A 22,356-nucleotide genomic window follows, 5' to 3' on the forward strand; every position below is an offset into this window, starting at 1 on the left:
GCGTAGAAGAGTAGAGACACTGGTTCTAGGAGATAACCTGCCTGAGCTCCAGAAACTGCAATAATTCAGTTGCAGTTTAATGCTACAAGGACAGCAGTGGATTCAGGTGAATAGCAATGCTGCGGCCAAGTGACACTTAGCTGACATATTAGATTTCTAATTCGAAAGCAATGGAAAAATTAATAATGTTTGCTTGAATCCTAAAATCCAATTACCAGAACTTACACTGCACACATAATGTCAACAGTTAATCCTTAAAAGCATTTTTACCTGAGGGCTGGGTAGTACAGGTGTCATTGGAGTCACAGTTGGTAGCACTCTCGGCACTGAGTCAGAAGGTTGTTCGTTCAAGAACATAAGAACATAAGAAATAGGAGCAGGAGTAGGCCATGCGGCCCCTCGAGCCTGCTCCACCACTCAATAAGATTATGGTTGATCATCGACCTCAACTCCACTTTCCTGCCTGATCCCCATATTTCTTGATTACCTAAAAGTCCAAAAATCTATCCATCTCAGTCTTGAATATACTCAAAAACTGAGCATCCACAGCCCTCTGGGGTAGAGAATTCCAAAGATTTACAACCCTCAAGCCACACTCCAGAGACTTGAGCACAAAATCAAGGCTGACACTCCAGTAAAGTACCGAGGGAGTGCTGCACTACCAGAGGTGCCATCTTTCCGATGAGACGTTAATCCAAGGCTCCATCTGCCCTCCCAGGTGGACGGAAAAGATCCCAGGGCACTATTGGAAGAGCAGGGGAGTTCTCCCAGTGTCCTGGTCAATATTTATCTCTCAAGCAACATCACTAAAACAGGTAATCTGGTTATTTATCTCGTTGCTGTTATGGGCTCTTGCTGTGCTCAAATTGGCTGCCGCATTTCCTGCATTACAACAGTTACTACATTTCAAAAGTACTTCATTGGCTATAAAGCGATTTGGGTCAGCTTGAGATCGTGAAAGGTGCTTTATAAATGCAAGTCTTACTTTCAAAATACAAGTCACAAACGCAGGAACAAACTGTATCCCTTTCCATATATTTTATATCTCATTATTGTCTTCCGTTGAAAGCACTTATATCCCACTTTTTTTCCGGGGATTTTACCTCCTGTATCGGGAGTCACTCGCTAATGTTAACCTGTTTCAAGCACTTTTAACTGAGGGGTTAACCTGTTTATTTTAAATCGGTTAATACTCTTGTTAAAATGGCAGACAGATGTTAAACATTTGACCCTAATATTCCCAACACTAAAAACATCAGTGCAAACATTAAAATAACTCCGTGTTACAAACCCGAACGAGCCCGTGTGTGAAAACGGATCTGTCTCGGGTTAAACACCGAGAATTCACAAGCGCTGAACTTGTTATTTCTAAAGTAAAGGTGACATTTCCTGAAAACACAGAGTAAAGAGGCGATTTCCTGAGCTCGGACATTAATGGGGCGCAATTCTGCTAAAGGGATTTTTTTAAACTTTTAACTTAAAATTCAGAAAAGGTGAGAGTTTTAAACGACCGAGACTGGGCTGGTGGGAAGACGGTGGCTAATCTCACACAGCTCCCGGAGTGGGAGGCGGATCCTGGGAGACGGGCAGTGAGACCCCGAGTCCCCGGGCAGTGAGACCCCGAGTCCCGGGCAGTGAGTCCCCGAGTCCCGGGCAGTGAGACCCCGAGTCCCCGGGCAGTGAGTCCCCGAGTCCCCGGGCAGTGAGTCCCCGAGTCCCCGGGCAGTGAGACCCCGAGTCCCCGGGCAGTGAGTCCCCGAGTCCCGGGCAGTGAGACCCCGAGTCCCCGGGCAGTGAGTCCCCGAGTCCCCGGGCAGTGAGACCCCGAGTCCCCGGGCAGTGAGTCCCCGAGTCCCGGGCAGTGAGTCCCCGAGTCCCGGGCAGTGAGTCCCCGAGTCCCGGGCAGTGAGACCCCGAGTCCCGGGCAGTGAGTCCCCGAGTCCCCGGGCAGTGAGTCCCCGAGTCCCCGGGCAGTGAGTCCCCGAGTCCCCGGGCAGTCCCCGAGTCCCCGGGCAGTGAGTCCCCGAGTCCCCGGGCAGTCCCCGAGTCCCCGGGCAGTGAGTCCCCGAGTCCCCGGGCAGTCCCCGAGTCCCCGGGCAGTGAGACCCCGAGTCCCCGGGCAGTGAGACCCCGAGTCCCCGGGCAGTGAGACCCCGAGTCCCGGGCAGTGAGACCCCGAGTCCCCGGGCAGTGAGACCCCCGAGTCCCCGGGCAGTGAGTCCCCGAGTCCCGGGCAGTGAGTCCCGGGCAGTGAGACCCCGAGTCCCGGGCAGTGAGTCCCCGAGTCCCGGGCAGGTTTAGGTGTTGAGGTGCCCGATGTGACTGAGCTCGGCCCCGAGTCCTGGGGTCTCTCACAGCCCGGAGTCACTGGATCCGCTCCAAGCTGCGGATCAGGGTTTTTTGGGGGGATTTTAAACTTTTTCTCCTGGGATTTTACCGGATTTTCTGGGGTTTTATATGTTTTTCGGGGGGGGGGGGGGGTCTGGCCCTTTGCACGGTGACCCCGGTCCATCTGCTGTGCCCGGTTCCCAGCCCATTGGGACGGTGCTGAGCGGCCGGGGGAGGCTGTGGAGGATGTGTCCGGGAGTGAATCCGGACAAGGTGCTGAGCATCTTGTGACCCCGGGTGACAGGGGAGGGAGATGGTAGTGGGAGGAGGTTAACAGTTCCCGGCCCCTCACCCTCCCTCCCTCCCTCTATCTCTCCCTCCCCCTCCCTCCCACCATCTCTACCTCTCCCTCCCTCCATCTCTCCCTCCCCCTATCTCTCCCTCACCCTCCCTCCATCTCTCCCTCACACTCCCTCCCTCTATCTCTCACCCTCACCCTCCATCTCTCCCTCACCCTCCCTCCATCTCTCCCTCACCCTCCCTCCATCTCTCCCTCACCCTCCCTCTATCTCTCCCTCACCCTCCCTCTATCCCACCCTCTCTCTCCCTCCCTCCATCTCACCCACACCCTCCCTCCCTCCATCTCTCCCTCACCCTCCCTCCCTCTATCTCTCCCTCACCCCCCTCTCCCTCCCTCCCTCCCTCTATCTCTCCCTCACCCTCCCTCCCTCTATCTCTCCCTCACCCTCCCTCCCTCTCTCCCTCACCCTCCCTCCATCTCTCCCTCACCCTCCCTCTATCTCTCCCTCACCCTCCCTCCCTCACCCTCCCTCTATCCCACCCTCTCTCTCCCTCCCTCCATCTCACCCACACCCTCCCTCCCTCCATCTCTCCCTCACCCTCCCTCCCTCTATCTCTCCCTCACCCCCTCTCCCTCCCTCCCTCCCTCTATCTCTCCCTCACCCTCCCTCCCTCTATCTCTCCCTCACCCTCCCTCCCTCTATCTCTCCCTCACCCTCCCTCCCTCTATCTCTCCCTCCCTATCTCTCCCTCACCCTCGCTCCCTCTATCTCTCCCTCACCCTCCCTCTATCTCTCCCTCCCTATCTCTCCCTCACCCTCGCTCCCTCTATCTCTCCCTCACCCTCCCTCTATCTCTCCCTCACCCTCGCTCCCTCTATCTCTCCCTCACCCTTGCTCCCTCTATCTCTCCCTCACCCTCCCTCCATCTCTCCCTCACCCTCCTTCCCTCTATCTCTCCCTCACCCTCCTTCCCTCTATCTCTCCCTCACCCTCCTTCCCTCTAACTCTCCCTCACCCTCCTTCCCTCTATCTCTCCCTCACCCTCCTTCCCTCTATCTCTCCCTCACCCTCCCTCCATCTCTCCTTCACCCCCTCCCTCTATCTCTCCCTCTATGTGTCTCCTCCCTCTCTCCCTTTCTCTATCTGTGTCTCCCCTCTCTCTCCTCCACCCTGCCTCTCTCCTCTCCCCTCCCCTCCCTCTCTCCTCCACCCTCCCTTCTCTCTCCCTCTTCCTCCCTCTCTCCCCATCTCTCTTTCTCTATCTCTATCTCTCCACTCTCTCTCCTCCTTCTCTCTCCTCCACCCTCCCTCTCCCCACTCTCTTCCACCCTCCCTCTCCCCCTCTCTCTCCCACCCTCCCTCTCCCCCTCTCTCTCCCACCCTCCCTCTCCCCTCTCTCTCCCACCCTCCCTCTCCCCCTCTCTCTCCCACCCTCCCTCTCCCCCTCTCTCTCCCACCCTCCCTCTCCCCCTCTCTCTCCCACCCTCCCTCTCCCCCTCTCTCTCCCACCCTCCCTCTCCCCCTCTCTCTCCCACCCTCCCTCTCCCCCTCTCTCTCCCCCACCTCCCACTATCTCTCTCTCTCTCTATATTATATATATCCTCCCTCTCCCCTCTCTCTCCTCCACCCTCCCTCTGCCCTCTCCTCTCTCTCTCTCTCCCCTCCCTCTCTCCTCCACCCTCCCTTCTCTCTCCCTCTTCCTCCCTCTCTCCCCATCTCTCTTTCTCTATCTCTATCTCTCCACTCTCTCTCCTCCTTCTCTCTCCTCCACCCTCCCTCTCCCCACTCTCTTCCACCCTCCCTCTCCCCCTCTCTCTCCCACCCTCCCTCTCCCCCTCTCTCTCCCACCCTCCCTCTCCCCTCTCTCTCCCACCCTCCCTCTCCCCCTCTCTCTCCCACCCTCCCTCTCCCCCTCTCTCTCCCACCCTCCCTCTCCCCCTCTCTCTCCCACCCTCCCTCTCCCCCTCTCTCTCCCACCCTCCCTCTCCCCCTCTCTCTCCCCCACCTCCCACTATCTCTCTCTCTCTCTATATATATATATATCCTCCCTCTCCCCTCTCTCTCCTCCACCCTCCCTCTGCCCTCTCCTCTCTCTCTCTCTCCCCTCCCTCTCTCCCCCACCTCACTGTATATATCTCTCTCTATATCTCCTCCCTCTCTCCTCCTCTATCTCTGTGTCTCCCCTCTCTCTCCTCCACCCTCCCTCTCCCCTCTCTCTCTCCCACCTCCCACTATCTCTCTCTCCCTATGTGTCTCCTCCCTCTCCCTCCTCCACCTTCCCTCTGCCCTCTCCTCTCCCTCTTCCTCCCTCTCTCTCTCCCCCACCTCCCAGTATATCTCTCTCTCTATGTGTCTCCACCCTCTCTCTTCCCCTCTCTCTCCATCTCTCTTTATCTCTGTGTCTCCCCTGTCTCTCCCCCACCCTCCCTCTCTCCTCTCCTCCACCCTCCCTCTCCCCTCTCTCCCCCACCTCCCACTATCTCTCTCTCTCTATGTCTCCTCCCTCTCCCCTCTCTCTCTCCTCCACCTTCCCTCTGCCCTCTCCCTCCCTCTCTCACCCCGACCTTCCAGTATATCTCTCTATGTGTCTCCTCCCTCTCTCCTCCCCATCTCTCTTTCTCTATCTCTGTGTCTCCTCCCTCTCTCCCACCCGCCCCCCCCCCTCCCTCCTCCTCCTCCTCCTCCTCTCCAGAGCCGCCGATTTGCGGAGTGGCCGCGAGAGCAGCTCCATCCTCCGCAGCCGATGCCCGAAGACCAGCGACAGCCTCATGCGGCGAGGGTGATGCTCCAGGTGGCTTGAGAGAGAGAGAGAGAGAGAAGCTCCCGGATTGAGGCGATGCAGCCCAGCCTGAGCTAGGCAGGTGGGGGCCGGGAATGCCCCTGGGGGAGCGGGCGGAGCGGAGCAGAGCGGCCGCCCGGGGGATGCACCATGATGGGGGCGTGTGACCGCGGGGTGCAGATGCTGCTGACCACCGTGGGAGCTTTCGCCGCCTTCAGCCTGATGACCATCGCGGTGGGCACCGATTACTGGCTGTACTCGCGGGGAGTCTGCAGGACCAAATCCAACAGCGACAACGACACGGTCAGAAAGAACGAGGAAGTCATGACTCACTCGGGACTCTGGAGGACTTGCTGCCTGGAAGGTAATTGCCCCCAATCCCAGCCCCAGACTCCCTGCCTGTCCCACCCCACGCCCCAGCTCCTGGTCCCTTTCCTGGTCCCCTGATTCCCATTCCTGGCTCTCTTTTCCCATCCCAATCCATCTCCCAATCCCCTATCGCATTCCCTGATCTGTTTCCCCCCATTCCGAGCTCTCCACCCCAGCTTCTTGGACCATCTTCCATCCCCTGGTCTCTTCCATTGATCCCAACTCGAAATCCTGCCTCATCCCCTGATCCCAGTCCTCGATTCCCCGTCCCACCTCCTTATTCCTCACCCCATTCCCTAATTTATCTTCACACCCCTGGACCCGCTCCCCGTTCCTAGCGCAGATCACCGGGGTTTGCGCTCCGGGCCGGTCCCGGTGCTTCCATCCAACTGTGTCTGAATCACGTCGACCGGCGGCGGCGCGCCCGGGGTCTGGAGACAATTTAACATCTGGGACAGGCAGCCGACCCTTCAGAGCCGGTGGGGCAGGCCAGGGTCTGTACCGGACAGGACCTCGGTCCGAGTAAAGAGTCAGAGAGGAAGGAGCGAGAGAGAGAGAGGGGAAAAGAGAGAGAGAGAGAGAGGAAAAGAGAGAGAGAGATAGAGGGGAAAAGAGAGAGAGATAGAGGGGAAAAGAGAGAGAGAGAGAGGAAAAGAGAGAGAGAGATAGAGGAAAAGAGAGAGAGAGAGAGAGAGGAAAAGAGAGAGAGAGATAGAGGAAAAGAGAGAGAGAGAGAGAGGAAAAGAGAGAGAGAGAGAGAGAGGAAGGAGCGAGAGAGAGAGAGGGGAAAAGAGAGAGAGAGAGAGAGGAAAAGAGAGAGAGAGATAGAGGGGAAAAGAGAGAGAGAGAGAGAGAGGAAAAGAGAGAGAGAGAGAGAGGAAAAGAGAGAGAGAGATAGAGGGGAAAAGAGAGAGAGATAGAGGGGAAAAGAGAGAGAGATAGAGGGGAAAAGAGAGAGAGATAGAGGGGAAAAGAGAGAGAGAGAGAGGAAAAGAGAGAGAGAGATAGAGGAAAAGAGAGAGAGAGATAGAGGAAAAGAGAGAGAGAGAGGGGAAAAGAGAGAGAGAGAGAGGAAAAGAGAGAGAGACCGAAAGACAAACAGAGAGCAAGGGAGACAGAGGGAGAGTCAGAGGAAGGAGCGAGAGAGAGAGAGAGAGAGACCGAAAGAAAGTGAAAGGGAGGTAGAGGAAAGAGATGGAGCGACAGAGAGGGATAAGGAGAGAGGGATGGGAGAGGAGAGGGATGGAGAGACACACAGTGTGGGAAACCAGCTGTCTTTTGGGACCTTCTGCTTCGCCGTGTCCCGGACTCTATTAATGGAATCGAAAGTCATTTTTCAATTTAAATGACAGGATTATAGAATCGGGAACTGAAAATAAATCCCGACCCCAGAGTGTGCGGAAAATGTATGAGGCACGAGTGCTAGATAAATCCCCCCTTATATCAGGATAAATCCCCCCTTATATCAGGATAAATCCCCCCTTATATCAGGATAAATATCCCTTTAATATGAGGGTATTTATTCTGTTCCAACACCCAGCACAACCAGCAAATGAACCAAACACTCCATGCCAACATATACAAGGGTCCGCTGTGTGTGATGAATGGACAGTGTGGTTATCCTGGCAGTGCTCGAGGTGCCAGTTGCCCTGGTTACCCTGGCAGTGCTCGAGGTGCCAGTTGCCCTGGTTACCCTGGCAGTGCTCGAGGTGCCAGTTGCCCTGGTTACCCTGGCAGTGCTCGAGGTGCCAGTTGCCCTGGTTACCCTGGCAGTGCTCGAGGTGCCAGTTGCCCTGGTTACCCTGGCAGTGCTCGAGATGCCAGTTGCCCTGGTTATCCTGGCAGTGCTCGAGGTGCCAGTTGCCCTGGTTACCCTGGCAGTGCTCGAGGTGCCAGTTGCCCTGGTTACCCTGGCAGTGCTCGAGGTGCCAGTTGCCCTGGTTACCCTGGCAGTGCTCGAGGTGCCAGTTGCCCTGGTTACCCTGGCAGTGCTCGAGGTGCCAGTTGCCCTGGTTACCCTGGCAGTGCTCGAGATGCCAGTTGCCCTGGTTACCCTGGCAGTGCTCGAGATGCCAGTTGCCCTGGTTATCCTGGCAGTGCTCGAGGTGCCAGTTGCCCTGGTTACCCTGGCAGTGCTCGAGGTGCCAGTTGCCCTGGTTACCCTGGCAGTGCTCGAGGTGCCAGTTGCCCTGGTTACCCTGGCAGTGCTCGAGGTGCCAGTTGCCCTGGTTACCCTGGCAGTGCTCGAGGTGCCAGTTGCCCTGGTTACCCTGGCAGTGCTCGAGATGCCAGTTGCCCTGGTTATCCTGGCAGTGCTCGAGGTGCCAGTTGCCCTGGTTACCCTGGCAGTGCTCGAGGTGCCAGTTGCCCTGGTTACCCTGGCAGTGCTCGAGGTGCCAGTTGCCCTGGTTACCCTGGCAGTGCTCGAGGTGCCAGTTGCCCTGGTTACCCTGGCAGTGCTCGAGGTGCCAGTTGCCCTGGTTACCCTGGCAGTGCTCGAGATGCCAGTTGCCCTGGTTACCCTGGCAGTGCTCGAGATGCCAGTTGCCCTGGTTATCCTGGCAGTGCTCGAGGTGCCAGTTGCCCTGGTTACCCTGGCAGTGCTCGAGGTGCCAGTTGCCCTGGTTACCCTGGCAGTGCTCGAGGTGCCAGTTGCCCTGGTTACCCTGGCAGTGCTCGAGGTGCCAGTTGCCCTGGTTACCCTGGCAGTGCTCGAGGTGCCAGTTGCCCTGGTTACCCTGGCAGTGCTCGAGATGCCAGTTGCCCTGGTTACCCTGGCAGTGCTCGAGATGCCAGTTGCCCTGGTTATCCTGGCAGTGCTCGAGGTGCCAGTTGCCCTGGTTACCCTGGCAGTGCTCGAGGTGCCAGTTGCCCTGGTTATCCTGGCAGTGCTCGAGGTGCCAGTTGCCCTGGTTACCCTGGCAGTGCTCGAGGTGCCAGTTGCCCTGGTTATCCTGGCAGTGCTCGAGGTGCCAGTTGCCCTGGTTACCCTGGCAGTGCTCGAGGTGCCAGTTGCCCTGGTTATCCTGGCAGTGCTCGAGGTGCCAGTTGCTCTGGTTACCCTGGCAGTGCTCGAGGTGCCAGTTGCCCTGGTTACCCTGGCAGTGCTCGAGGTGCCAGTTGCCCTGGTTACCCTGGCAGTGCTCGAGGTGCCAGTTGCCCTGGCAGTGCTCGAGGTGCCAGTTGCCCTGGTTACCCTGGCAGTGCTCGAGGTGCCAGTTGCCCTGGTTATCCTGGCAGTGCTCGAGGTGCCAGTTGCCCTGGTTATCCTGGCAGTGCTCGAGGTGCCAGTTGCCCTGGTTACCCTGGCAGTGCTCGAGGTGCCAGTTGCCCTGGTTACCCTGGCAGTGCTCGAGGTGCCAGTTTCCCTGGTTATCCTGGCAGTGCTCGAGGTGCCAGTTGCCCTGGTTACCCTGGCAGTGCTCGAGGTGCCAGTTGCCCTGGTTATCCTGGCAGTGCTCGAGATGCCAGTTGCCCTGGTTATCCTGGCAGTGCTCGAGGTGCCAGTTGCCCTGGTTACCCTGGCAGTGCTTGAGGTGCCAGTTGCCCTGGTTACCCTGGCAGTGCTCGAGGTGCCAGTTGCCCTGGTTACCCTGGCAGTGCTCGAGGTGCCAGTTGCCCTGGTTATCCTGGCAGTGCTCGAGGTGCCAGTTGCCCTGGTTACCCTGGCAGTGCTCGAGGTGCCAGTTGCCCTAGTTATCCTGGCAGTGCTCGAGGTGCCAGTTGCCCTGGTTATCCTGGCAGTGCTCGAGGTGCCAGTTGCCCTGGTTATCCTGGCAGTGCTCGAGGTGCCAGTTGCCCTGGTTACCCTGGCAGTGCTCGAGGTGCCAGTTGCTCTGGTTACCCTGGCAGTGCTCGAGGTGCCAGTTGCCCTGGTTATCCTGGCAGTGCTCGAGGTGCCAGTTGCCCTGGTTACCCTGGCAGTGCTCGAGGTGCCAGTTGCCCTGGTTACCCTGGCAGTGCTCGAGGTGCCAGTTGCCCTGGTTACCCTGGCAGTGCTCGAGGTGCTAGTTGCCCTGGTTACCAAGGCAGCGCTTGGGATGCCAGTTGCCCTGGTTACCAAGGCAGCGCTTGAGATGCCAGTTGCCCTGGTTACCAAGGCAGTGCTCAAGATGCCAGTTGCCCTGGTTACCCAGGCAGTGCTCAAGATGCCAGTTGCCCTGGTTACATTGCCCAGCCAATGTTACTGCTACTCAAATCCATTGCACCATTCCCAGCTCTTTGTGACCTTTTTGGCAAAAAAAACCAAAGGAGTTTCTCGCTGTTAAAGGTCAGGACATAACAGACAGAGGGAAACAGGCCCTGCGGTTTAATATGATTGTAGGGCAAGTAAACAATACTGGAGAGAATAACCAATCTGTCATCAGAGAGGTTACTTTTAAAGGGATTCCCACCTTCAAGAAAAATTATTTGGCAAGTTCTTTTTGATCTGTGTTGTGGTGAAGTAAACCATCTTGAAATGCGTCACTCCGCCATGAAGTGACTGTGGTAAAAATGATGGCAAGCTCTTCTCCACCATGTTAAAAAAAGTGTTTTTTATCAAATAGGTTTTCATGGAAATAGTGACCTTGAGCAAACAAGGCAGTGTTAAATGGATCAGTGCGAGCAGTCTCCACAAATAACTCATTGAATCAGAAAAAAAAAGAAAGACTTGTATTTATATCACACCTTTCATGACCTCAGGACATCCTAAGCGCTTTACAGCCAATGAAGTACTTTTTGAAGTGTAGTCACTGTTGTAATGTAGGAATTGCAGCAGCCAATTTGTGCACAGCAAGGTCCCAGAAACAGCAATGTGATAATCTGTTTTAGTGATGTCAATTGAGAGATAAATATTGGCCAGGATACCAGGGAGAACTCCCCTGATCTTCTTCAAAATAGTGCCATGGGATCTTTTACGTCCACCTGAGGGGGCAGACGGGGCCTTGGTTTAACATCTCAATTGAGAGACGGCACCTCCGACAGTGCAGCACTCCCTCAGTACTGCCTAGATTTTGTGCTCAAGTCTGTGGAGTGGGACTTGAACCTATGACCTTATGACTCAGAGGCAAGAGTGCTATCACTGAGCCATGGCTGACACCTGAGAGCTAGTGTTTGTGTGTGAGTATTTATGGAAGCAGGTCAGTGTCATTTGAGACACTGAATGCTCAAAACACAGATTCCTCTCCACTCGCCCCAAGGCCAATTGCTTGTGACGAGGAGCTTGTCTAGTTTGTGTAATCTCTCCTCGTAATTTAACCCTTGGAGTCCAGGTATCATTCTAGTTTCTATTCCAAATATAATTCCCACCCTTTTACAAATTCTACTGTCATCCTTTGGCAGGTGACACTGGTTGAGATAGGAGTGTGACTATCCAGAGCAGGGGTTGAAGAATGGAACATTGTTATTCCACTTTGTACCTGCTGCACATATCAGGAATCCCAAGGATGAGATCTCAGTGTGCAGCCCACTGACTCAAACTCAAGCACAGCCTCTGAAGTTCACCACTACCTGCACAGGTGTGATCTTTGCACTTCTAGCATGATCATTGATGTACCCCTGGGCATAATTGAAGAGTTAGTGAAGAGTAAGAGAATGTCTGCAAGGAGTCAGTCTCAAACAGCCTTTCATTAAAGAACTTTTAGCAGCCTGAGGGAGGGGTCTCCTCCTATGCATCTGAGATCCAAGTTCTACATGTCATAAGTTGCTGATCTCACCATGCCCGTCCGGCAATCCCAGACTTCCTTACTTTGTTCCTGAGCAAGGTAGCTGCTTGATAAGGCAGCAGTGAAGGTATCATACAGTCCCAGTGCCTCAGGAGGTATAGAGTACAAAAGCAAAGAGGCAATGCTAAATCTTTACAAATTATTGGTTAGGCCACAGTTAGAATATTGAATCCAGTTTTGAGTGCCCTACTTTATAAAGGCCATGGAGAGGGTGGAGAAGAGATTCACTAAGATGATCCCAAGGATGAGGGGCTTTAGTGATGAGGAGAGACTAGAGAAACTGGGGCACTTTTCATTAAGTAGAGTAGATTAAGAGATCTGATAGGGGTGCTCAAAGTTATGAGGGGTTTTGATATGGTTAATAGAGAAAAACCATTTCCACTGGTTGGTGAGTCAGTGACTAGAGAGAATACATTTAAGATCACCATCAAAATTACATAGAATAAAATTACAAAGAATGTACAGCACAGAAATAAGCCATTCGGCCCAGCTGGTCCACGTTGGTGCTTATGCTCCACACGAGCCTCCTCCCACCCCTCTTCATCTCACCCTATCAGCATTTCCTTAAGAACATAAGAAATAGGAGCAGGAGTAGGCCATACGGCCCCTCGAGCCTGCTCCACCATTCAATTAGATCATGGCTGATCTTCGACCTCAACTCCACTTTCCTGCCTGATCCCCATATCCCTTGATTCCCCTCGGGTCCAAAAATCTATCTATCTCTGCCTTGAATATACTCAACGGCTCAGCATCTACCGCCCTTTGGGGTACAAAATTCACAACCGTCTGAGTGAAGAAATTCCTCCTCATCTCAGTCTGAAATGTCTAACCCCTTATCCTGAGACTATGCCCCCTAGTTCTAGACTCTCCAGCCAGGGGAAACAGCCTCTCAGCATTTACTGTGTCAAGCCCCCTCAGAATCTTATATGTTTCAATATCACCTCCTTCTTCTAAACTCCATAGTATAGGCCCACTCTACTCAACCTCTCATCATAGAACAACCCTCTCAACCCAGGAATCAATCTAGTGAACCTTAGTTGCACTGTCTCCAAGGCAAGTATATCCTTCCTTAGATGAGGAGACCAAAACTGTGCACAGTACTCCAGGTGTGGTCTCACCAAAGCCCTGTACAATCCTTCTATTCCTTTCTCTCTCACGTGTTTATCCAGCTTAAATGCATCTATGCTAGTTGTCTCAACTACTCCTTGTGGTAGCGAGTTCCACATTCTCACTATTCTGGGTAAAGAAGTTCCTTCTGAATTCCCTATTGGATTTATTAGTGACTATCATATTCATGGCCTCGGGTTTTTGACTCCCCCACAAGTCTTCTTTAAGACTTCTAAAAGAACAAACGGAGAGGTTAGGAGAGGCTCAATACAGCGCCAGACTCCTGGATACAGGGAGAGACTCCCGGTTAAAGCAGCTGATGTCAATTAGCACCAATAAAAAGAGATGGATATATTTTTTAATTAGAACAGGACTGAGGGTTGTAAGGGTCACTACAGATAGAGAGGATCATACACCGTGCAAAACATGATGGTTCCCGATCACCGAAATGTCAAGTCCAGGAAGGGAACTGGAGTAGAATGTAGGCTGTAGGATGTGAGGGCAGAGGCAGATTCTAGGGGTTCTGTTTGATTTAAGTTTTGGGAATGCGAGATGTTTTGTAGAACATCTCTACAGGAGATAACATGGGTCAGGAGTCACTCAGTAACCTTACTCTGGTGATGTCATTTCCGGATGGGATAAGCAGAATGCAGCAGCAGCTGATGTCATCGTGATACACCCATCTTGTGAACAAGTTGTGTAAAGTTGGGTCACAAATGGGTCCACGGGAACCATGTCAATTCTGATCTCAGGTGAGAGTTATAAACTGCTAGGCTTTGCATTCGCTCTAGTTATTTAATTATTTTAACATTTAAAGTGTTCTGTCTATTATAAATTTTAGTGTCTGAAAAATATGCTGTTGATAAAAATACAGTGAGAGCTTTTGTCACAATATTTACCAAATATTATTGCATCTGTCTCCAAACAAAAACCTTTCTGGAGCCCAGGCTCATCCTCCAGCAGATCTCACATCCAGACCCTGAGTCCCCCGGTGAGACAAATGTTCTGCAATTACTCCCCAATATCTCTTCCCGTCTGTGTATGTTGCTATAGTTCAAACAGATGGTCACTGAGCCACCTGTCTACCGGATGGTCCACTTATTCTGCTTCACCCCACTAGGCACAGGCTGTGTGTTGTACACAGCGAGGGACAAGCACCAGTTCAATTCAATGACCAGCAAGTTCCCCGATTGGCCCTGCTCTCTTTCAGATAACCATTGGATATACATCCGTAACTCACTAACCACTAGATATTCTATTCATTTTTCTGCATTAACATCGCTGCCACAGCCTAAAGCCTTTTAAAACCCAACCTTGGTGTCACCCAAACACTACTCCCTGATTTATCTAGTGTTATTTTATTCTTTTCAACCTTGGTGCTGCCTTTACTTTGGACCTTAACTCTTCACCTCGATTTCCCAATTAACAATGGGTCAGGGAGGCAGTGGGCACAAGTTTCTCAAGGAAGGGAACAGGAAGCAGCCACATCACCTTTCCTAAATTGTAACAAAAGCAAAATACTGCAGATGTTGGAAATCTGAAATAAAAACAGAAAATGCTGGAAATACTCAGCAGGTCCGGCAGCATCTGTGGAGAGAGAAACAGAGTTAACGTTTCAGGTCGATGAACTTTCATCCAAACTTCTTCAGGTCGATGACCTTTCCTCCAATGATTCTGACAAAAGGTCATTGACCTGAAATATTAACTCTTTCTCTCTCCACAGATGCTGCCTGAATGTTTCCAGCATTTTCTGTTTTTATTTCCTATATTATATCTGTTTCGGGCAATTACTGCACATCAGATACTATGAGGAGATATTACAAGGTCTCACATCACCGGAGCCAGTGACTGAGAATCAGATACTGCATGAGGGGATGTTGCTTTTCTATAGCTTATATCAACTGTAGCTCAGTGGTACTATTCTTGCCTCTGAGTCAGAAGGTTTTGGATTCAAGCTTCACTCCAGACACTTGGGAAAACTTGTTTTCTCAGTGGCAGAGTTAATGTACCAGGGAGATGGGCTCTGATGGGTGAGTTAATGTACCAGAGAGATGGGCTCTGATGGGTGAGTTAATGTACCAGGGAGATGGGCTTTGATGGGTGAATTAATGTACTAGAGAGATGGGCTTCGATGGGTGAGTTAATGTACTAGAGAGATGGGCTTTGATGGGTGAGTTAATGTACCAGAGAGATGGGCTCTGATGGGTGAGTTAATGTACCAGGGAGATGGGCTTTGATGCGAAAGTTAACGATGGGCTAAGTGCTCTTTTCTCATCCCTGACTGTTCTCGTGTTCTATCCTAAAAATAAATCAATACAGATGTTTAAGAATATTTCAACCGATCTCTTTGTCAGATCCTCCTCCCACCCCTGCTATGGCACGCTCCCCCTCACCTAGTATTGGTGCCAGGGTGGGGGGATATGGGACCACGACTGGGTGAGTAGATTTCTTCAGTTGATGCCTCTCAGTGATCATTCGACCTGTCCGGGGAAAGGGAAGATCTGGAGTGGTTCTCCATCCCCTCCCGGCCATAGAGATGAACTGTTATTGACAGTTAGCAGAAGAGATTACTTTAATGGAAATCACAAAGTTAGTCATCTAAATTTGCCACTGAAATTGGTCGATTAATGTAATCATTATTGAACGCTTAATATTAATGTAAGCTGGTGAGTCACTCACACAGAGTGCTGAAGGATGGCCTGAGCTTTTATTAAACAGCCCCAGTGCCTTCCCAACGTAATGGCTACACTGGATCCTGAATCATTGACATCCCAAGACCACGACTCACTGCAGACCCGGTCTCTTCTTCAATGAAAATGCTCCTGTTTAAAGGAGCTGTCCCTGGTAACCTGTCTAATAAAGTCATGTCTGTCAGCCTTTCCCCAATGAGAGCAGAATATAAAACTTATCTATATTGATTTCGGTAACATTTTGGTTCATGAAACAGCTTTTGATTTTGATGGGGAAGCTCAGGTTTAACGTCAATCAAGGTGGGAAAGATCAGGAGGGGGGACAAGGTAAATGGGATTTATTCATTCTTGGGATGTGGGTCTCACTGGCAAGGCCGGCATTTATTGCCTATCACTAGTTGCCCTGAGAAGGTGGTGATACAACTGAATGGCTAGCTAGGCCACTTCAGAGGGCAGTTAAGAGTCAACCACGTTGGTGTGGGATTGGAGTCACATATAGGCCCAGACCAGGTAAGATCTGGATCAGGATATTGTGATTAGAGCAGGCCATGCTTGGGGTTTAAAGCCTGTCAGTTGTAGCGTAAAGGGCAGCTGCCTCCATTTCCTGATCAGCTCCATTGCTTACCCTAACTAAACAAAGTCGCTGCTGTTCTTTAATCAATTGTCTGTTAAACTCACACACACAAGATCAGCTTCTCAATTGACTTGACAAACACAATGCGTCTTATCCAAGGAACATTAAACCACTATTAGTTAAAGAGGCCCAGTTTTATGACAAGATAGAACCAGGAATAATAGAGTTAAATTCGCACACAGTCAGTGCTGGGACGATCAGTCGTGTTATACCCAAAATTAGTGCTGGGACACTCAGCCCTGTTATACACACAGTCAGTGCTGGGACAGTCAGCCCTGTTAGACACACAGACAGTGCTGGGACAGTCAGCCCTGTTACACACAGTCAGTGCTGGGACACTCAGCCCTGTTAGATACACAGTCAGTGCTGGGACAGTCAGTCCTGCTATACACACAGTCAGTGATGGGACACTCAGTTGTGATATACACACGGTCAGTGCTGGGACACTCAGTCCTGATATACACACGGTCAGTGCTGGGACACTCAGCCCTGTTATACACACAGTCAGTGCTGGGACACTCAGTCCTGATATACACACAGTCAGTGATGGGACACTCAGTTGTGATATACACACGGTCAGTGCTGGGACACTCAGTCCTGTTATACACACAGTCAGTGCTGGGACAGTCAGCCCTGTTATACACACAGTCAGTGCTGGGACACTCAGTCCTGATAGACACACGGTCAGTGCTGGGACACTCAGTCCTGATAGACACACAGTCAGTGCTGTGACAGTCAGTCCTGATATACACACAGTCAGTGCTGGGATAGTCAGCCCTGTAATACACACAGTCAGTGCTGGGACAGTCAACCCTGTTATACACACAGTCAGTGCTGGGATAGTCAGCCCTGTTATACACACAGTCAGTGCTGGGACACTTAGTCCTGATATACACACAGTCAGTGCTGGGATAGTCAGCCCTGTAATACACACAGTCAGTGCTGGGACAGTCAACCCTGTTATACACACAGTCAGTGCTGGGATAGTCAGCCCTGTTATACACACAGTCAGTGCTGGGACACTTAGTCCTGATATACACACAGTCAGTGCTGTGACAGTCAGTCCTGATATACACACAGTCAGTGCTGGGACAGTCAGCCCTGTTATACACACAGTCAGTGCTGGGACAGTCAGCCCTGTTATATACACAGTCAGTGCTGGGATTGTCAACCCTGTTATACACACAGTCAGTGCTGGGACAGTCAGCCTTGTTATACACACAGTCAGTGCTGGGACAGTCAGTCCGGTTATTCACACAATCAGTGCTGGGACAGTCAGCCCTGATATACACACAGCCAGTGCTGGGACAGTCAGCCGTGTTATACACACAGTCAGTGCTGGGACAGTCAGTCCTGTAATACACACAGTCCAGTGCTGGGACAGTCAGCCCTGTTATACACACAGTCAGTGCTGGGACACTCAGTCCTGATAGACACACGGTCAGTGCTGGGACACTCAGTCCTGTTATTCACACAGTCAGTGCTGGGACAGTCAGCCCTGTTACACACACAGCCAGTGCTGGGACAGTCAGCCGTGTTATACACACAGTCAGTGCTGGGACACTCAGTCCTGATAGACACACAGTCAGTGCTGTGACAGTCAGTCCTGATATACACACAGTCAGTGCTGGGATAGTCAGCCCTGTAATACACACAGTCAGTGCTGGGACAGTCAACCCTGTTATACACACAGTCAGTGCTGGGATAGTCAGCCCTGTTATACACACAGTCAGTGCTGGGACACTTAGTCCTGATATACACACAGTCAGTGCTGGGATAGTCAGCCCTGTAATACACACAGTCAGTGCTGGGACAGTCAACCCTGTTATACACACAGTCAGTGCTGGGATAGTCAGCCCTGTTATACACACAGTCAGTGCTGGGACACTTAGTCCTGATATACACACAGTCAGTGCTGGGACAGTCAGCCCTGTTATACACACAGTCAGTGCTGGGACAGTCAGCCCTGTTATATACACAGTCAGTGCTGGGATTGTCAACCCTGTTATACACACAGTCAGTGCTGGGACAGTCAGCCTTGTTATACACACAGTCAGTGCTGGGACAGTCAGTCCGGTTATTCACACAATCAGTGCTGGGACAGTCAGCCCTGATATACACACAGCCAGTGCTGGGACAGTCAGCCGTGTTATACACACAGTCAGTGCTGGGACAGTCAGTCCTGTAATACACACAGTCCAGTGCTGGGACAGTCAGCCCTGTTATACACACAGTCAGTGCTGGGACACTCAGTCCTGATAGACACACGGTCAGTGCTGGGACACTCAGTCCTGTTATTCACACAGTCAGTGCTGGGACAGTCAGCCCTGTTACACACACAGCCAGTGCTGGGACAGTCAGCCGTGTTATACACACAGTCAGTGCTGGGACAGTCAGTCCTGTTATTCACACAGTCAGTGCTGGGACACTCAGTCCTGTTATACACACAGTCAGTGCTGGGACACTCAGTCCTGATATACACACAGTCAGTGCTGGGACAGTCAGCCCTGTTATACACACAGTCAGTGCTGGGACACTCAGCCCTGTTATACACACAGTCAGTGCTGGGACAGTCAGCCCTGTTATACACACAGTCAGTGCTGGGACAGTCAGTCCTGATATACACACAGTCAATGCTGGGACAGTCAGCCCTGTTATACACACAGTCAGTGCTGGGACACTCAGCCCTGTTATACACACAGTCAGTGCTGGGACAGTCAGCCCTGTTCTACACATAGTCAGTGCTGGGACAGTCAGTCCTGATATACACACAGCCAGTGCTGGGACAGTCAGCCGTGTTATACACACAGTCAGTGCTGGGACAGTCAGTCCTGTTATTCACACAGTCAGTGCTGGGACACTCAGTCCTGTTATACACACAGTCAGTGCTGGGACACTCAGTCCTGATATACACACAGTCAGTGCTGGGACAGTCAGCCCTGTTATACACACAGTCAGTGCTGGGACACTCAGCCCTGTTATACACACAGTCAGTGCTGGGACAGTCAGCCCTGTTATACACACAGTCAGTGCTGGGACAGTCAGCCCTGTTATATACACAGTCAGTGCTGGGATTGTCAACCCTGTTATACACACAGTCAGTGCTGGGACAGTCAGCCTTGTTATACACACAGTCAGTGCTGGGACAGTCAGTCCGGTTATTCACACAATCAGTGCTGGGACAGTCAGCCCTGATATACACACAGCCAGTGCTGGGACAGTCAGCCGTGTTATACACACAGTCAGTGCTGGGACAGTCAGTCCTGTAATACACACAGTCCAGTGCTGGGACAGTCAGCCCTGTTATACACACAGTCAGTGCTGGGACACTCAGTCCTGATAGACACACGGTCAGTGCTGGGACACTCAGTCCTGTTATTCACACAGTCAGTGCTGGGACAGTCAGCCCTGTTACACACACAGCCAGTGCTGGGACAGTCAGCCGTGTTATACACACAGTCAGTGCTGGGACAGTCAGTCCTGTTATTCACACAGTCAGTGCTGGGACACTCAGTCCTGCTATACACACAGTCAGTGATGGGACACTCAGTTGTGATATACACACGGTCAGTGCTGGGACACTCAGTCCTGATATACACACGGTCAGTGCTGGGACACTCAGCCCTGTTATACACACAGTCAGTGCTGGGACACTCAGTCCTGATATACACACAGTCAGTGATGGGACACTCAGTTGTGATATACACACGGTCAGTGCTGGGACACTCAGTCCTGTTATACACACAGTCAGTGCTGGGACAGTCAGCCCTGTTATACACACAGTCAGTGCTGGGACACTCAGTCCTGATAGACACACGGTCAGTGCTGGGACACTCAGTCCTGATAGACACACAGTCAGTGCTGTGACAGTCAGTCCTGATATACACACAGTCAGTGCTGGGATAGTCAGCCCTGTAATACACACAGTCAGTGCTGGGACAGTCAACCCTGTTATACACACAGTCAGTGCTGGGATAGTCAGCCCTGTTATACACACAGTCAGTGCTGGGACACTTAGTCCTGATATACACACAGTCAGTGCTGGGATAGTCAGCCCTGTAATACACACAGTCAGTGCTGGGACAGTCAACCCTGTTATACACACAGTCAGTGCTGGGATAGTCAGCCCTGTTATACACACAGTCAGTGCTGGGACACTTAGTCCTGATATACACACAGTCAGTGCTGGGACAGTCAGCCCTGTTATACACACAGTCAGTGCTGGGACAGTCAGCCCTGTTATATACACAGTCAGTGCTGGGATTGTCAACCCTGTTATACACACAGTCAGTGCTGGGACAGTCAGCCTTGTTATACACACAGTCAGTGCTGGGACAGTCAGTCCGGTTATTCACACAATCAGTGCTGGGACAGTCAGCCCTGATATACACACAGCCAGTGCTGGGACAGTCAGCCGTGTTATACACACAGTCAGTGCTGGGACAGTCAGTCCTGTAATACACACAGTCCAGTGCTGGGACAGTCAGCCCTGTTATACACACAGTCAGTGCTGGGACACTCAGTCCTGATAGACACACGGTCAGTGCTGGGACACTCAGTCCTGTTATACACACAGTCAGTGCTGGGACACTCAGTCCTGATATACACACAGTCAGTGCTGGGACAGTCAGCCCTGTTATACACACAGTCAGTGCTGGGACACTCAGCCCTGTTATACACACAGTCAGTGCTGGGACAGTCAGCCCTGTTATACACACAGTCAGTGCTGGGACAGTCAGTCCTGATATACACACAGTCAATGCTGGGACAGTCAGCCCTGTTATACACACAGTCAGTGCTGGGACACTCAGCCCTGTTATACACACAGTCAGTGCTGGGACAGTCAGCCCTGTTCTACACATAGTCAGTGCTGGGACAGTCAGTCCTGATATACACACAGTCAATGCTGGGACAGTCAGCCCTGTTATACACACAGTCAGTGCTGGGATTGTCAACCCTGTTATACACACAGTCAGTGCTGGGACAGTCAGCCCAGTTACACACACAGTCAGTGCTGGGACACTCAGTCCGGTTATTCACACAGTCAGTGCTGGGACAGTCAGTTTGAATCTTTACATTGTGCAGAGAGCGGCAGAGCACTGCATAGACAATAAAAGCTGCTTTGAGTGTGTCATGATGTGGAGATGCCGGTGATGGACTGGGGTTGACAATTGTAAACAATTTTACAACACCAAGTTATAGTCCAGCAATTTTATTTTAAATTCACAAGCTTTCGGAGGCTTCCTCCTTCGTCAGGTGAACGATGTGAAAATGAAAACCTCGAAATGAAATCGCATTTATAATTCACAGAACAATGCTTGGTGAGTACAGACAGTTTTTTCAACTGCCCGTTGCCAAGGCAATCAGTGTGCAGACAGACAGGTGTTACCTGTCAGGTCTCACAGAATATACAAATCACCAAAAAAAAACAACAAACAAAAAAAACAGAGATAGAGAGGTAGAAACATAGAAAAGGCAGCAACTGACCCGTTATATTAAAAACAGATAACATTTGTTCGCTGGTGGGGTAACGTGTAGCGTGACATGAACCCAATATCCCGGTTGAGGCCGTCCTCATGGGTGCGGAACTTGGCTATCAATTTCTGCTCGACGATTTTGCGTTGTCGTGTGTCTCGAAGGCCGCCTTGGAGTACGCTTACCCGCCTTTAAACAGCCACCCAACCTCAAACAGACCATCGTTCGCAGCAAATTACCCAGCTTTCAGGAGAACAGCGTCCACGACACCACACAACCCTGCCACGGTAACCTCTGCAAGACATGCCAGATCATCGACACAGATACCACCATCACACGAGAGGACACCACCCACCAGGTGCATGGTTCATACTCCTGTGACTCGGCCAACGTTGTCTACCTCATACGTTGCAGGAAAGGATGCCCCAGAGCATGGTACATTGGCGAGACCATGCAGACGCTGCGACAACGGATGAACGGACACCGCGCAACAATCGCCAAACAGGAGGGTTCCCTCCCAGTCGGGGAACACTTCAGCAGTCATGGACATTCATCCACCGACCTTCGGGTAAGCGTACTCCAAGGCGGCCTTCGAGACACACGACAACGCAAAATCGTCGAGCAGAAATTGATAGCCAAGTTCCGCACCCATGAGGACGGCCTCAACCGGGATATTGGGTTCATGTCACGCTACACGTTACCCCACCAGCGAACAAATGTTATCTGTTTTTAATATAACGGGTCAGTTGCTGTCTTTTCTATGTTTCTACCTCTCTATCTCTGTTTTTTTTGTTTGTTGTTTTTTTTTGGTGATTTGTATATTCTGTGAGACCTGGCAGGTAACACCTGTCTGTCTGCACACTGATTGCCTTGGCAACGGGCAGTTGAAAAAACTGTCTGTACTCACCAAGCATTGTTCTGTGAATTATAAATGCGATTTCATTTCGAGGTTTTCATTTTCACATCG

At 51.8% G+C, this 22,356-nt stretch overlaps 1 protein-coding gene across 1 annotated transcript in view; it reads left to right on the top strand.

The window, feature by feature from the left end:
• The first annotated feature begins 5,559 nt into the window (after positions 1-5,559).
• cacng3a (calcium channel, voltage-dependent, gamma subunit 3a) overlaps positions 5,560-22,356 on the top strand; it is a 28,220-nt gene continuing 11,423 nt past the window's right edge. Inside the window, exon 1 of the mRNA XM_068003015.1 lies at positions 5,560-5,773. Coding sequence (XP_067859116.1) covers positions 5,560-5,773 — 214 coding nt within the window. The remainder of the gene's footprint in view (positions 5,774-22,356) is intronic.

Source organism: Heptranchias perlo, chromosome 22 (genome assembly GCF_035084215.1).
Source record: "Heptranchias perlo isolate sHepPer1 chromosome 22, sHepPer1.hap1, whole genome shotgun sequence".
In the NCBI taxonomy this organism is placed as follows: Eukaryota; Metazoa; Chordata; class Chondrichthyes; order Hexanchiformes; family Hexanchidae; genus Heptranchias; species Heptranchias perlo.